The sequence below is a fragment of the Macrobrachium rosenbergii genome, chromosome 2, assembly GCF_040412425.1.
Source record: "Macrobrachium rosenbergii isolate ZJJX-2024 chromosome 2, ASM4041242v1, whole genome shotgun sequence".
In the NCBI taxonomy this organism is placed as follows: Eukaryota; Metazoa; Arthropoda; class Malacostraca; order Decapoda; family Palaemonidae; genus Macrobrachium; species Macrobrachium rosenbergii.
This window is the reverse complement of record NC_089742.1, coordinates 91,646,529-91,663,918: the sequence shown is the minus strand read 5'-3', so window position 1 is coordinate 91,663,918 and position 17,390 is coordinate 91,646,529. Positions and strand designations below refer to the sequence as shown.

The 17,390-nt window shown below is 40.0% G+C and overlaps 1 protein-coding gene across 1 annotated transcript in view; it reads right to left on the bottom strand.

The window, feature by feature from the left end:
• hiw (highwire) overlaps positions 1 to 17,390 on the bottom strand; it is a 1,788,684-nt gene that overhangs the window by 1,667,238 nt on the left and 104,056 nt on the right. Inside the window, 1 exon segment of the mRNA XM_067112237.1 lies at positions 7,415 to 7,645. Coding sequence (XP_066968338.1) covers positions 7,415 to 7,645 — 231 coding nt within the window.

Below are 17,390 nucleotides of genomic sequence, written 5' to 3'. Positions count from 1 at the left end.
TTTATATGAAAATATTTCAAAACTGATAAAAGCTACAACCATGATTTATTTTTTGTTGTATTCTACATGAAATTGCGCACATTTTCATATATAAAACTTTATGTAATGACTAATATAAAATGGTGCAAACATTACGACAAAGTGACAAAAGAATTTCTGAGATGTTCGGCAGAGTTACCGCGCACGGAGGTAAGGAAAAAGTTTTTTTTCAAAGATTCACCATAAATCAAAATATTGTGCTAGAGACTTCCAATTTGTTGCAAAATGAAGGTAAATGATTGAATATTACTAGAATGTAAGACTTTTACCTTAAAATTGCGTTTTTCGACCATTTCAGTCGAGTCAAAGTTGACCGAAGGTTGAAATTTTGGCACTTATCGTGATTTATATGAAAATATTTCAAAACTTATAAAAGTTACAACCATGGGTTGTTTTTAGTTGTATTCTACATGAAATTGTGCACATTTTCATATATAAAACTTTATGTAACAGCTAATATAAAACGGTGCAAAAATTAAGACAAAGTGACGAAAGAATTTCTGAGATGTGTCGCTGATGCTCTGTAGTGTGAGAAGAAAGAAATTCACGCATGCGCGGCTGGGTAACGCTTGTAAACAAAACAACAGCATGATCCGTGAACTCCCAGCATCCCTCAAGGCGCGTGATTTAAAATCTTTCGCAAACTAGGCCTATAACTATTTTTCCGCGAATATTTAAAAAAACTTTTGTAGTCAACGTACTGTACGTCGACTCGGCACCCGACAGACAATTTTAGTCGACGTATTATTAGGTAAAAAATTTATTTATCATACAAAACAAACATATACATGTACCATAAAAATTCTCTCATCTCAGTAAAGAGAGAGAGAGAGAGAGAGAGAGAGAGAGAGAGAGAGAGAGAGAGAGAGAGAAATTACTGTTATTATTTAATGTTATTTAATTTACACATTAAAGCTTGAAAACTAATAAATTACACAAAATTAAATAAACACTTTTGCAGGGGTTTCTCAGTATTCGCAAATGTTCGCATGTCTGTGAAAAACTTGTGTATGATAATTAGCTAGGTTGCAATGAAAAGTTCGCTAGTCTTTGAATTTGCGCAACTTGAATCACTTAAGTTCAGGGTATTATTGTATCCAGGTCCCAAGGTAACTGGTGGTGAAAAGTGGTCATCGTCTGCTTTGAATCCCACCTGCAGTTTTGACCCCCAGAAACTCTGCTATAACCTTCATTGCAATCATTTTTAGTTTTTCAATCGCCCTGAGCTATGACCATTTGCATTGATGCTCATCTGCTTACGAACGAGTTACGTTTCGAACAGCTGTTCGTAAGTTCAACTTGGTATACACAAAGTCAATACGTACAGTACTATTTATGTTTTTTCATACTAAAACCCAATGCTAGTACTGTTAAGTATTTTACAGAGTATTTTACTAATACAAATGATATATGAAACTTAACATTAAACAAATTTTGATAATAATACAGTAGAGTACATGCACAGTTTTCTTATCTTTGAAACTGGTGTCATAGGCTAGTCATGATGGATGATGAGAGGGGGAGGGGGTGTGGAATTAATACAGGGGTGGTGGGTCATCAACATCTTCACTTTCTTCAGTTTCTTTGGCAAGGATTTTTTATGAAGGATTTCTTCATCACTTTCCTCTTCATTTGGGGAGGAAGCAGTCATTGGAGGTGGGGAGGCTCTTGAGGCTGACGGCACTGGTTCAAAGAATTTGTCTATGGAATTTTGCATTGTTTTTCTTTTCTTTTAATCATATATGATACGATAACACTGGAAAGTGTCATTGACTGGTGTTGCTACTTTTGAGAATATCTCAACACTGGGGTCCTGATTCTCAAAAATAGTCAACACTTTTTCTAGAAGAGAAAATGCCTCAGTCACCAATTTTGTTCCAAACTTCTTTAAGGGAATAAGAAGTTCTTCTTCATTTTCTTCTGTTTTTTGCATTTCTTCCAGTTCTATCAAATCCTCATTCATCAACTCCTCTGAATAACTGTCAACCAGCTCTTGAAAGTCCTCTTCCTCTATGTTAAGCAGTAACTTTTCACTTATGTCAATGAGACTGTTGAGGATTCCCTTTTCCTTCTCTTCATGATTAAACCCTCTGTAGTCATTCACAAGCTGTGGGCATAAGGCCTTCCCTACTCCATTTATGTTGATGTCACTTATTTCATGCCATGCTGCATCAATGTTCTTTACACAATTGTATGTGTTGTAACCCTTCCAGAAGTCACATACGGTCCCATCTGCATCATTTATCCCCTTCAATGCTTTCCTATACATATGGCATGTGCAGTATTTTTTGAAATTTCCTATTACACCCTGATCCATTAGCTGAATAAGTAAAGTTGTGTTATGGGTAAATAAACAACCTGAACATCCAGATGGAAATCATCTAAGTGCAGTGGGTGACCAGGGGCACTGTCCAAAATTAAGAGAATCTTGAAAAGAATGTTATTCTCTCTGCAGTACAACTTGACTTTGGGGATAAAGTGATGAAAAAACAAGTCCTGAATACAGCAACAGTCACCCAGGCTTTCTTATTGGACATTCAGATTACGGGCAGAGAACTTTTTGTGGCATTCTTCAGTGCCCGTGGATTTCCTGCATGATAGACGAGGAGAGGCTTTAGCCTAATGTCTCCCAAACAATTGCCACTCAGCAATAATGTTAGCCTATCCTTTGCTGCCTTAAATTCTGGCATCAGCTTCTCTTCACGGTTGATGTACAGCTATGCTCTAAGTGATGCGACATGATTGCATAGGATTTCGTTTAAAATTCACGACCTGGCAACCTAGCATTCTCCACATTTATATATTATTTCAATGCAAAAACACGATTATTGCATACAATAAGGCCATAATATACAGTATTTCATAAGAGTGAAGTCTGTCATATATTTCAAAACTGTAAGAACACATCACGTGGAGCCAAATTTCTCAAAAACAGTTACGAAACATTTACAAAATTTTCATTCACTCATCGCCGATGCATTTGACCCCCCAAAAAAAGTCTTCCTCAAACCTTAGCTCAAATGGTTAAATAAAAAAACTGAACAAATTGTCATAACATTAATATTGTTTCCAGCGCAACCATAAAATTTGAAATAGTCCTATTTGATTGTTTTTATGCCTCAACACTGAATAAATGTAAAAAAGTAAATACAAAAGCAGAATGCATCCACCAATATCAACGGGTGAGCAGAGAGTGTGCGATGCAACCATTTGAGTGGTGGCGCAACATAAACCACCACAGGTCTACAATGAGTAGTGAAAATGAAATGATCTTAAAACCATTTATTTTATATTTGTTAGAGGAATACTTGGATTTTCATAAGAATAAAATGATTTAAGGTATATTTCTTAACCGCTTCAAAAATTATGGCTTACTAGCAAATACTTGCCTATGCAATTATTCTTTTGTTCAAGCCATGATTTTGTTCCAAGGCCTAGGTGTGTTAGATTTCTTTACTTACTATAAATACATTACACTTAGCTTTCACATTTCTATATTAACAATTTCTGGCCAGAAAGCATGTGAAGTTATCTACACATTCTTGCACTTCAAGTTACCTCATGAAGGAATAAATTATATGCCAAAAGTGAGCAGAAAGACTTTTAAGAAAACATTACTCTATGCCAGTTAAAACACAAGTGTTCCATAAGCCTTGATATTAATACTAATAGATATTTCAATTAAAAGCATCTTCTCCATAGAATTAGAATCATCATCATCATTTATTTTTCAAAGAACAGGTAATCTCTGCAAATAATTCTTTAGTAACAGAGATTACATCTCAGAAGGATTAAATTACATTTTTAGGCCTATAAATCAACTTGCAACATACAAGCCGCTTGAACACAGCCTACAGTCTCGGCAGGTTGGGTGGGCGGCGCCTACGTATTTTTCCGAATATGCGAACCTCCCTCTGAAGATGATATTATTACTGGAAGAATGAGTAGGCACTGTCAGGTGACATCTGGCAACCCACTCCTCTATCCCTGAGAGGGGTAGAAGTTCCCAGTAGCTGCCGGTCAACTATAGGGATTATTCACCAAATTTTTTCGTCTGCATGGACTCGTGAGTTTACTGTTATTTAGCCCCTATTTAGTGCTTTTTTTTTTTTATAATGAGCCACAATAAGCTCTTGTCAAGTGAGAAAATAAGTCAGATGTGGTTATTGATGTCATATCAGTAGATACTGATTCTCCCTCCAAAGTAAGCACAGACATATCTATAGATGTAGGATTTTGACTCTAATACTCCTTTTCAGCTGGACACAAAGGCAGTCTTGTTCAATGCTTTGAGGTCCCATGCCTTTGTGACAAAACAACTATCCTTAAGACTATTAGTAGTCTTTAGTTTTGTGTTGTTTCCATATATAATGTGCATACTTTAGATCCTGTACCTAACCTGGTTCACCAGTTCCACTTTGTTGCATGATCAAGTGATCCACAGTATACACATCTGAAGTTGCTATAGCATTTTCTTTTTTAATATCTACTGCAAGTTTTAAACTGTAAGGGGTTGGGTACAATTTAGCTTACTTCTCTATTTTAACCTAAAATTTTAATTTCAAAGGAAGATCTTGTCCTTCAAATATTGTGTCAAATGAATACCATATTCTTTGGAAGCTTGAATTTCAAGTTGACTGGCCTTTGTAGGTTTGCTACTTATCAATAGGAACTATCTTCTGGATATTACTAATATAATAATAACAATGACGATTGCTGTTTTAACAACATTTGACTTGTAGGGAGTCTTCCCTATTCTTTTTATTACATACTTGTCTGGAGGTAGACAGTATAATAAATTTCCAAAGGACATGAAAAGATTCTGCTTCTGTTGTTTAGTTTACTCTTGCTTCTCAACACGCACACACAGGTGGTCATCTAATGAGAGAATGTATGAAATTAAAAGGTGGACAGGTATTTATAGCAAGAGAGCTGGATTGATGTCTTGGCTGGTTGAATTTTCATTGGTCAGTTTCCGTCCATCGAGACATAAGAGCAAATAAACAACAAAAGCAGAATATCAATCCATGTCCTTTGGAAATTTATTATGCCATCTACCTGCAAACAAGAAAAATATAATAAGAAGAATAGAGAAGACTCTCTACAAGTTAAATGCCGTTGAAACATAAAATGTTAATAATAATAATAAATAACTTTGTACGTTACATATCTCTGTCTACAAGAGTCTAATAAAATATTTTCAATTGGTACACCTTCATATTTGGACAATATGAGTGTTCCTTGATCATTATTCATCAAGTCATGTTTCATGACTTACTCCTTCCATCCTGATTGTGACCTCAATATCTGGGATACTGTACTGTATTACCTGGTTGCTATTAACATCCTTTGAAATTTTCTTAATTCTGCCTTATTGGAGTGATTTTTTCCTGCCATTCTTACCATACCTGAAAGGTTAACTTTTGAAACGTCTGTAGACTACATTGCAAGATAACTCTCTTATATATTTTTAGTAGTTGCTTCAACCAACAATGATTTGTTTTTAATTTGTCTAAAAGTTACCTAAGCTCTTGAATGTCTATTTATCAAGTAGTTTTTGAGTCTTAAGAGATGATATTTGGTTTTCACTTTCCATTATTAAATTCCTTGACCAGTTAAAATTTCCAAACAGATAATCAAGATGGGCCAAGGTTAGATACCATGAATTTACCTTTTCTTTTTGTTTACATTACATCAAAGGTTTTGATATTTATATTTCTTTATTTTTATTTGACCATAAGAATCCCAAAAAGGAGATTCAAGTGTGTATCAGGGGTCAAAGATTATTCACATTACGAAAGAAATGATCAAATCAGGATGGATTCCTCTTGTCCAAAGGGGCCTACAAAGAGAACAACAATATTATTACCTTTAACCTCTTCTTTACCAACAATGTGCCTGGGGTACGGGGAGTACTACCATTCAAGACTATTGCATAGTGCCAGGTACATGAAGGTGGTATGTGCATACTACCAACCTTCTTCTTTTCAGCTCTAGACCTCTTATGATTTCGTAAATTCGGTCTGAAGGGTTTGGAGCAAAGCAAACAGTATTGGCACTGCTAGGCGTATAATGAAGCAAAACAAACATTATTGTGCTGGCTATAGATTCAGACATTTGGATATATACTGTGAATACATACATGCACACATACACATATACATATACTCTATCTCTCAAATAGATGATAAAAAAATTTAGTACAGTATTTGGAAACAAGTGTAATCCGTCTCTGAAATAGATGAAAAAGTGTTACATGGCAACACTCACTATATTCATGCATGGGGAGTGGAGGAATGTTATTTTGCTTTGAGCTTCTGGGCAGTATAGAAGGAGTATCTAGTAAGCTCTGGATACAATTGGGTCCAGCCCTTGGGATGTAAGTAAACATTATAAATAAATGTGTGTACTGTATACGTATATATATATATATATATATATATATATATATATATATATATATATATATATATATATATATATATATATATATATATATATATATATATATATATATATACACATATACTGAGAAATTCAGTTTGGTAGCAAACACAATGTTTATGTTTTGTTAAGCTTCTCAGTAAAGAAGAGGTTAAAAAGGCAGCTCCCCTAAGATACAAATGAATATACATAATACCCTAAATGGCTTATGGGTTGTCAGGCCCTCAAGATCAGACCCAGCACTAAAGGTGAGGTTTGACATGTTTCCCCTTACTCTGACACATCCAGTATACAGTACTCAGTTTTATGGGTGGAGAGGCAAGCAATCTACTTTTGCATTCAATCTAAGCTTCAAGAGGAGAACTTTTTCAAAAACTAAATCATTTTAAAGTCTTCATCTTAGAAGTGTATTTTGATAAGTTAGCAGCTGAGGTGCAAGGCTTCTAGGGCCTCTATGTCTCAATTCATTAAAGTACTGGGACACTGCCTCCCAGCTGCCATTCCTTAAGCCCCCCCAACAAAAGCAACAGGTTACATATCTGGGGGGACATTTGTGCAAAAAATAATGATGAAGAAACAGTGAAAAATATAAATGGTATAAAACAGATGTAGTTTCATTCAAATTAACAATTACATATAATGGTAACATTACGACAGAAAGTAAAAAGGATGCATTCCAAAGTAGGGAATGAATCACTCACTGGCCTAAGAAAATTACTTAAATAACAGTTTAGATCTTGAAATCTAGGCCTTGGTCATTGTTAACTGTCCTTCACAGAGTAAAGGATTGTAATATCGCAATAATATCCTCAACACTGAAATCTTCCAAATGAAACATTTAAAGATCTAAAAACCTTAAATGAATTACTGTATAGCAGTTTAATGAAATATCAAATAGTAAACAGAACCTATAACTCTAATGACAGTTTACCTTTGGAATCTGTAGCATTGGCTCTTTTCCTTTATCAGATTCATCATCTGTGTCTGACTCTGAAGGAAGGGGTTGAGTAGTTGCCAAGTAGATAGTTTGTGCCTGTCGAGCAGCATTTTCTAGCACTAACCCCCGTACATGGGCATACACAGCAAAAGATGAAGGGTTTCCAGGCAAGGCAAGAATTGGCATTACTGCACTGGTGGTATTGCTACCACCACCAACTTCACCCTGAAAAAACATGTAATTAAGTAGGAGCACTAAAAAAAAAAAACTAAACAATTGACAAACCAATTTTCATTCTTTCAAACTAAGTATGAGCATTCATTACAGTAGTTCTTATCCATTACGATGCAAAGACTCAAACTATCATGAAGGGTTATAAATAAGATCGGTTCATTTCAAACGTCATGCTTAACTGGAGCATCATCTAAGGTGCCATATTTAATTGCCTTATTTTTCAATTTTCATACCTCAGATGCTCTTTTCATGTGTATGAATCTGTAACACAAGAGTTTCTACAAAGTTTGCTGTTGGTCACCACAAATATTTTTATTAACCAGTCGTTGTTCTTGAACTCTCAATATTCCTTGAAACTATAGCATATATGAAATGACTGACATATACCCACACATTCCACAAACCATTCAGTTCTTTTTCTTGTATATCACAACTCCTCAACGGAAATATTACTAAAAAGTGCAATAATACCTAGCTTCTCTATTCTTCATGATTACTAAATATATTTCACCTCCCAGCCACCTCCTGTTGTCTGGACTATGTGCTGAACACCTTTTACCTAATCTATCGAGTCTGACCAAAATGAAAATTTAAAAGTAATTTGTATTTTTCCTAACATACAAACATTAAGTTCTTCACACAGGATTAAGCTTGCAGACACAAGCTAGAATCGCCATTAAGACTTACTGACAAGGTAGCTAACTATTGACAGGTAGGGGAAGCCTCACTCACCAGTTGGTCTGCACTCCATTTTACCTTTTAGTCCATACGCCAGATGAGAGGGGTGGCTAAGGTAAGCTGTTCATGTAAAGAACATCACGTCTGTATGATAAGAAAAATACAAATTGCTTTAAAAATTTGCTATATGTTCCTACAAAAATACAAACCTTCATTCTTTCCATACAAGACTTACCCATTGGTAGAAAGAAATCTGGGAACTCTAAACTGACCGGGTAGGTTTGCCCAACCCGGGATGACATCTTCCTGGTCTGATAGGAGCAAAGACAAAAGAAGGGACCCCACACCTCCAGCATACTGCACATGTGGGATGTAGTAGTTGTTAGACTTTTAGACCATTGAGTAATGGGTTTGTATGCAATTACTCAATCAGACTATAAGAACCTAGACAAAAGTGTCTGCAATAAAACAGGTGAATACAATCAACAAGTTTACTTTACAGTTTATCCTGTCCTCTCCCCTTGCAAAGTGTGAGGGGAACCTGCATCCCTTCATCACCAATGAAATAACTGGTGCCCATTCTCGTCCATCCAGCTTTCATATGGGATGGCAATCTGACTGTCCATTAACAGAGAGGTAAGAAGACAGTGAGAGAGAGAGAGAGAGAGAGGAAGGAGAACTAATTATTCCTATCCTGTCTCATGCCAACTGGATACCTAGACAAGGTGGTCCCTGTCCCAAGGGAGCTGGGCTTGCTATCCAACCCAATGAATAGCTACCATCAGCCCAAGGAAAGTGGGTCCAAGGGTAAAACATCATGCAGGTGATCACCTTTCTGCATGTATTACCTGATGAGCCAACAGGCTCTTACTGAGTGCTAAAAATGGGGTGATGCCCCCTACCATCATGAGCTCTCATTCAGGCTGCATACTCGCCCTTCACACTTCGCGAATCACATGCCTGTGAATTGACTCAGACCCAGGAGGACCCAGTGTTCTCAAACACCCTTTCCTTGACTCTAAGAACTAACTGAAGACACGCTAACATTCAAGACTGAAATGTTGTAATCTCATCAGATGGCATGTGGCACCCAAGTTCATTACTGAAAACTCCAGAAGGGAGGTGGATGAGGACTCAAACTTACATGACCGACACAGTAGTATTCTGCAAAGTTCACTACTGAAAACTCCAGAAGGGAAGTGGATAAGAAGGATTTGTACTTATATGACAGATACTTGCGAGTCTCGATTACAATTCAGGACAATTCCGAACAAACCGATCTCCATCCTCCCGAGTGCCAAACATATGAGAGCCTGGATGACTTGCCTGTAGCTATGCTGATGTCAAAACTAATAGCAACACAGTCTTTGGGTTTAGATCTACTCTGACAACCTTCATAAAGACTCACAAATTATAAGTCAAGACTCCCGAAGGCAGGAGTCATGACTCTCCGAAGACTGAATCCCCTAGGGAGAGAGAGACTTAAGAGCTTCTGCGAAGTGTAAAAAATCTCCTTGAAAAGATGTGTGAAAGATGTATTCCCAGAATCAAACCCTGGCTTAAGATTGACCAACGCCTTTAAAAGCCAGGGCAGAGAGAAGCTTCTAACAGCGAAAGTAGGAGAGAAAACACTGCTACCTGCTGACAAGTAGCTCTGACCAGAGACTTACCTTGTTTCCACCACCCATAATTAGGGACAATATTTGCCTGATAGACAGCACTCAGGGACTGAAAATATTCTAAAAATGACATTTTTATATTAAAATAAAGTTTTATACATGCTTACTTAGTAACTACATAGCTATTAGTTCACTTACACAGCAGCTTGAATTCAAAATTTCGCAGATAACACCTCACACATCTGTGTAGATGACCAGTTCTGCCCACTAGTGGGAATATTAGGAACGAATTTAGCAGATAACTTCAATCTGTTCATGCCTTATGTCCATCAGTGGGGAGGAGGGTGGAATCCGATCATGTAATTACTTGGTAAGTATATATAGAACTTTATTATAAAAAAATGAAGCTTTCATAATAAAACTAATATTGTAATACTTACCTGAACACCTGAATTAGGCCCGGTCACCTACCAGCCCGAACTACATCCCCACAGCTTTTACCGACTAAGTGGGTAATTAACTGTCAGCGTTACCAACGCTTACAGGAAATTCTTGTCAAATGAGTTACCTGAAGTACCATTGGCAACACTGCTGCAAGTCTCGGCCGAGTGAGGCCGAGATCCCCAATTGCATTATCCACTATTCAAATTGAAGTGGGGAGGAGGGTGGGAATCATTCAGGTGTTCAGGTAAGTATTACAATATTAGTTTTATTATGAAAACTTCATATTGCAATACACTCCCTGAACACCTGAATTAGCCTGATTAACAAAATTTTAAGGAGGGGATCAATCTAATTCAGCCCGACCTGCCAACAGGGAAAGCAGGTAACTTATTATTTGCCTACTCTTTATAAATGAATGTATCCTCACCTGGTTACCCACTTGGCAGGTGAGAATGCCTGTAGAGAGAGTACCCTCGACGTCAGTCTCATGTCTAGGTACTGTCTGAGTCGAGCTACCTCTCATGTGGTATTCAAACCAACCTACCATGTGGCTAATCACAGCCTCCCATGAGCAGTGGAGAACGATGAACCTCCCATGTGGCTAATCAAAGCACTCTCATGTATGGAGGGGTACGATGAACCTCCCATGTGGCTAATCAAAGCACTCTCATGTATGGAGGGGTACGAAGAACCTCCCATGTGGCTATTGTAGCCTCTCATGTATGGAGGAGAAGTTGAGTGTGCAGGATCACCGCTCGTTGCTGCTGATTTCTGCGCAGAAGAGGTTGAAGAAACCAAACCTGTCCACTGGATCTGCCTAACTTCACAGTACTAACGTCAAACTTAATACTCTCACTACGAACCCCGACCAACAGAGAATCAAAAGTTCCTCAGACTACATTCATTACCTAGAGTTCCCCCCACCCTTGACATTATTACGTAATTATAAGATTGAGTTGGTTGTCACAAAGGGACCAAGTGAGTAACTCTTCTTCAAAGAAAACTGAATGTCTCTGAGGTAGAAAGTCGTGAAAACCGACTTCCAAGTGGGCGCCTCTAAGAACCTCCGCACTAAGAGAGTATATACCCCCTTAGCTAAATGAATGCACCCACAATAATAGGGTTAGCCGCTACACACGGACTAAGAGAATAACTCTCATGTAAGGAGTAGAACGATGAATCTCCCAAGTGGCTATTCAGAGCCTACCCAGTATGGAGGGAATGAGGTAGCGTGCCGAGCTGTTGACCCTCTGCCCTGCAAGTTGCGGCAAAGGCCGACGGCCGATGAGCGAAGAAGTATCCCAGCGCCGACGAAACACCCTAGGCTAGCCTACGAGAGCACCCCTTTGGACTCTCATACGGAAACTATCAAAGACTAGGATACTTAAAGCATACTAAACTTTAGTTCATGTGATTATACTATCACTGTTGCTTAAGATTCTAAAGCCTAAAAGGAATTCCTCTATCTGGTTAACCTAATAACCACCGCACTACGTGAATACCACCTTAGCTAAATGAGTGCACCCTAGATAATAGACTTCGCCGTTAAATGTGAACCAAGAGAATAACCTTCCAAGTCTTTGCACTAAGAGAATACCACCTCAGCTAATTTAACGCACCCTATGTAGGAGAATTTGCCGCTATACGCGGTGTGGTGAATTGAACGTCTCTTAAGTAAAGGAAGAAAACACAGGCGGACTTGCAAGTAAACTACCTCCAGAATAGAAGACACCGAACCATTCCTTAGAAAGGAAGATGAAGTGGACATACTCTGAATACTGTGCGGTAATGAAAAAAACTGTTAAATGCTAAATATAATGTAAAGTCAAATTAAATTGTGTTCAAGGGCATAAAGCTTGCACCACAAGAGAATTGTGAAGTATGCCTGCAACTGTGTTTGTGGAGTGAGCGCTTATGAACCAGGAACCCTTTCTCCGAAAGTAACTAATCGCATCCTTGACAGCGGACAGGAAGGATTCCGCGGTGAGACAAGAAGTGTATACAGAAGCGGAGGGAGTTTCTCAACCTTTGATAAATACTTTAATATTCACATCAGACATAAAGACATCCCCGTTTGATGCTGGAACCGAACACTTGCAGATAAAGAACCTTAAACGAACGAGGCAGAGTTTTAGCCTCTGACTTCCCCACGAATTCCAGAAGACGAGAAATACTTATCATTTCCCGCCTAGGAAACCAGCCTAGAAAACTTCCCGAAGCTCACCCACCTTTTTATCTGCAGCTAAAGCCGAAAGAAAGAAAACACCTAATCAGTCATCTTAACGTTAGAACTTCCGACAAATCTCACACAAAGGAGCCCGAGTCAGCAAGACCAGACATTAAACTTAAAGGAACGTAACAAATCAAAGAAGATCCTGCTTCTAGAAATTTTCGAGAAGATGGAAAAATGTACTAAGTCTTGAGCTGTAGCCAGCAACAGCCGAAAATGAAAGAATCTTGACTTTCCGAAGGAATAAGAGAAAACCAGCTATTTTGGTTATGGCAGGCCCAAAGATGGAATGACCTTCCTTATGAAACAGACTTCTCCATGTCAAGCTGACCTGGTAAAGCTTACGGGTTGACTTTCTCAAGCTGAAAGAAACACTGTCTAGACATAGCTTTAGAGTGTCTGGACTGTCTAGCTGTTCGCTCGGCAGTCGCCTGCAACTAGGTTCATCACGCAAGAGTTTGGATGATAATGGTGAAAATGCGGGTGTCTAAAAGATCTTCCGCATGAGGAGGAACATCGGAACTTCTGTAAGGAGCATTAGGAATTCTGGAAACCGAGGGCATTAGGGCCAGCAAGGAGCTAGAGTCATAGATGTCTTGACAATCCTGCAATTCCTGATTACCTGATGAATGAGACCGAATGGCGGAAAGCATGCACCTCTAAGTTCTAATGATCTTGTTCCCCCTGAGTTCTCAGATACGACACGGCAGATATGATGTCGCAAAGCAGACCCACTACTGTGTTGTGCACTAGGACTGAAAAACACCTGAGGGCTTCCTTTACAGCCCTGAATTCCCGAAGGTTATGACTTCTCTCGTTCCCAATCCCTCCCGAGGCCCCAAGTCTGGGTTCCTCCAAGGTTGCTCCCCAACCTTGATATGAGGCATCTGAATACAGGCAGTCCCCGGTTAACGGAGGGCTCGGTTAACAGCGATTCGGTTTTATGGCGCTTGTCTAGCGACGAAAATCGGCAATTTTCGGCGCCGATAATTGGGTATTGGCGCCGATACACACCTAACAGAGGCGCTGACTACCGAAAATTGGCGCCAATAACCCCTGAAAATTGTCGAAAAAGCGCTGAAATTGCTGATTTTTGGTTATTATTGCACCCTCAGAAATGGAATCCCGCCAATAACAGGGGATGCCTGTACAGATGAACGTCGGGAAGAGGGGAGACTATAGACCTTCCGGATGTCAGATGCACTTCTTCTGACTATCACAGAAGATCCAACAAGCGAGAATCGTTCCAAACTATGCCTGCATACTCGATGTGGAAGTCTCTGTGATTCCTGAGACACACCTGAAGAGAAAAGCATGTGGAGAGACAAGACCCTGGAATAGTGGGTATCAGCTGTTCCCTGTTGGGCAGGAACACCTCTACTTCAACATTTTGTACCCTCAACGATGCATAATTGTCGACACTGGAGACATGAGTTAGAAGCAACAAGTTCGTTATACTGGCCACATCCCCTGAACCCAGAGCAGCCACACTAATCATGGCTACATGACATTGACCATGGAGGAGATATCCTCCTCCCTAAAAGAGTGTTGCAGAGCGCAAAAGGCGTCCTCAACAGAACCCTCTCCGAATGTCCGGATAGTGAGGCGGAAGCTTTAAAAGAAGTCCCTCCTCTTCTGCCAAAGAATGTTGTACAGTCAGGCGAAATGTTAACCTGGTATGCCAGCCCCATTGACACCGAAGTGATGAGGTGTCAGGCAGTACCGGATCGGAGGGAGTATATCCATCTTGTTTGAGAAAACCCTATCAACCCGGACACATCCACACAGAGTGGGACAAGGCCTCCGAATGGCTGCAAAAGGTGTCCTCCAAGATACAAGCCTCCCTAGATGAAACTTGAGACCAAACAATTGACGAAGGAACCTGAGAAAGAAGAGCCTCAACAGATACGTTGAGAGGAACCCTGACACCCACAGAAGGGTTACCCGCTACCTTGTTAAAACCCCTCCTGAATAGGAAGCAAGGTTGAATCCTACTTGCTCGACCCTATCAAAGCCACTAACCTACGTCTGCCTCCCTCAATGCCTGCCCAACATGGCCAAAGCAGACCAGATTCTTTGATGATTGAGCAACTATCGGTTCTGTCGCATATAACAACTCGAACATCGTTTGATTCGGTAGTGTAGGCTCCTCCGGAACCTTGCATTGAGGATAAGTGAGGATGAAGTCTACCATCTGCTTACACTTGTTCTCATTAGCTGGAGAACTAATATCTGGTACCGGATCCTCTTCTTCAAATGAACAATCCCTGTCGGACTGGTCCGATCAAGCCAGAACAGAAAAGAGGCAGGCCGGCCCCTAGCAAACGCCGAACTCGAAAACCCAGAACTCGCTACACCTGAGTGTGTGAGACGGACACCTGAAGTATCAATGCGAAAACCCTGCACCACCCAACAAGGATGACGCAACACCTGGGCTGGCCACACCTGGGCGGACAACGCCCACTCCTGAGAGCGAAGAGGCCGCAACACCCGAACCACTCAAATCCGGATGTATCAAAACCGCATGAGAATGGAAATCCGGAACTGAATACCTTGAAGATCCAGAATCAACCCCGAACCTACATGGATGCCTCGACAGAGGGACAGATTGACCTGCAGGAAAGTTGAGAAAGAAGAAGCCGAAGGAGGGAAGAAGGAAGAAGCCACACTCGGAGTAACCACCTAACGCCTAATGCCGATGTTGGACAGATGGAGAAGGTCCCAACTGGACCGAACTCAAAGGAGTTTCGAAGGGGAAGTTATGAGTACCGACCCGAAGGTAACAGAGGAAGGCACATTACCAGCTATCCTGGAGAATGGAAAGGCTGAGGAAACTATTGGTGCTGATACACTGAACGCTGGCACAGGTGAACTGCCGTAGCATCCGCAAGAATCGCAGAGGATACATTACAGTTAGGAACCCATAAAGAATGAAAATAAGGAGTAGCTGACACCTCCGCAAACACCTGAGAAGCAACTAGATCGGATGCCTGAGAAATTACAGGATTCGCAAAAGGTGATAAAGACGACGGATCCGTTAAAAGTACCCCTTCCCTTAACCCCGAAGAGAGAGAGGGAGCCGCTGAAGCTCTAATATACAGGGTTGAACCAAGAAAGTCTTTGCTCTGCTGAGTTAAAAGCCAAGAAAACAGGGTGAGCAACAAAGACCCCGAAGAGCCCTCCGAAGAGCGGACCGAATAAGAAGATTGAGAAGGGCAATGGAAGAAGGCTTAGAAACAGGGAAAGCGGGGAAAATTCCGTAGCGGCCAAAGAGGCCATAGTTTTCAAAGAAAACAGACTGGTTCTGTTCCCCCTGCCCCTGATAATCTTGACAGACATTATCAAAATCAGAAAATTCTTTAAGACATGATCATGAATATTGGAAAACTCAATCGCCAGAATTACCACCATCGCAAGACGAAAGAAATTTTAACCCCTGAAGGAAAAGGAACCTTCGAAGGAGTATTCAAGGAAAAATGTTATTTTCATAATAAAATAAATTTTTGAACATACTTACCTGGTAGTTATATATATAGCTTAAGTCCCTGACGTCACGGCAGAATTTCAAAAACTCGGGGCAATCGCCGATCGGGTAGTCAGGTGATCCACCTGTGCGCCCTCTACTCTACCCAGGTACCTGGAACCATTCTACCTATTCCTCAGATCTTCCATGCCCTAGTCTCTAGAGGGGAGGAGGGTGGGAATTTAATTACTGTATATATAACTACCAGGTAAGTATGTTCAAAAATTTATTTTATTATGAAAATAACATTTTCAAACATCTAACTGACCTGGTAGTTATATATATAGCTGATTGACACCTTTGGTGGAGGGTCAGAGACAGCTAACATCGTTGGAATTGAAATACTAAAAAAATTGCAAAACCAACTAAAGGTTCCTACCTGTTAAGGAAGCTGACTTCATTGTTTTCCTGCCTCATTATGTCTGCATTCCTTAAGAGATCCAGCGATCCACCCAGGGGGCTGAAAATCTCTAGGGGCTGTCAACCAGTGTATAACCTCTATGTGACTAGACCTCCTTTGAATACCCTTGTTCCGGGCGCTACCAAGGAACAAACAACCACCTGACTAAAAAAAAATCAAGTAAAGGATACTATTTAAAAACTATCTGCTAATGATTGCGGAAGGATGCATCCAGCTTCACAAATAACCATAAACAACTTCTTAGTTCCAAGGAAGAAAAAGGGTATTGGGTTATGGGATTGCAGGGGTAGCCCTTTCTCCCACTACTGAATTCGCAGCTACAAACGGACCCAGCGTGTAGCAGTCTTCATATAAAGTCTGGACCTGTTTAAGGTAATGTGAGGCAAAAACAGACTTGCTCCTCCAGAAAGTCGTGTCCAAGATACTCTGAAGGGACCTATTCTGTTTAAAAGCTACAGAGGTTGCTACCGCTCTGACTTTGTGTGTTTTAACTTTCAGAATTTTGTGGTCCGCTTCCATGAGATACATTCTGAATGAGCTTCTTTATCAATTGTCTGATAAAATAAGACAGAGCATTTTTTGACATCTGTAACGAGGGTTTTTTGACCGAGCACCAAAGCCCTTCTGAGTTCCCCGTAAGTCCTTTGTCCTTTCTAGATAATATTTTAGAGCTCTTACTGGGCACAGAGCTCTTTCTATTTCCTCACCTGTGATATCCGTCAGGTTTGGAATCTCAAAGGTTCTGGGCCAGGGTTGAGATGGGCATTCATTTTTAGCAAGAAAATCTAGTTGAAGTGAGCAAATTGCCTTTCCTTGTCTAA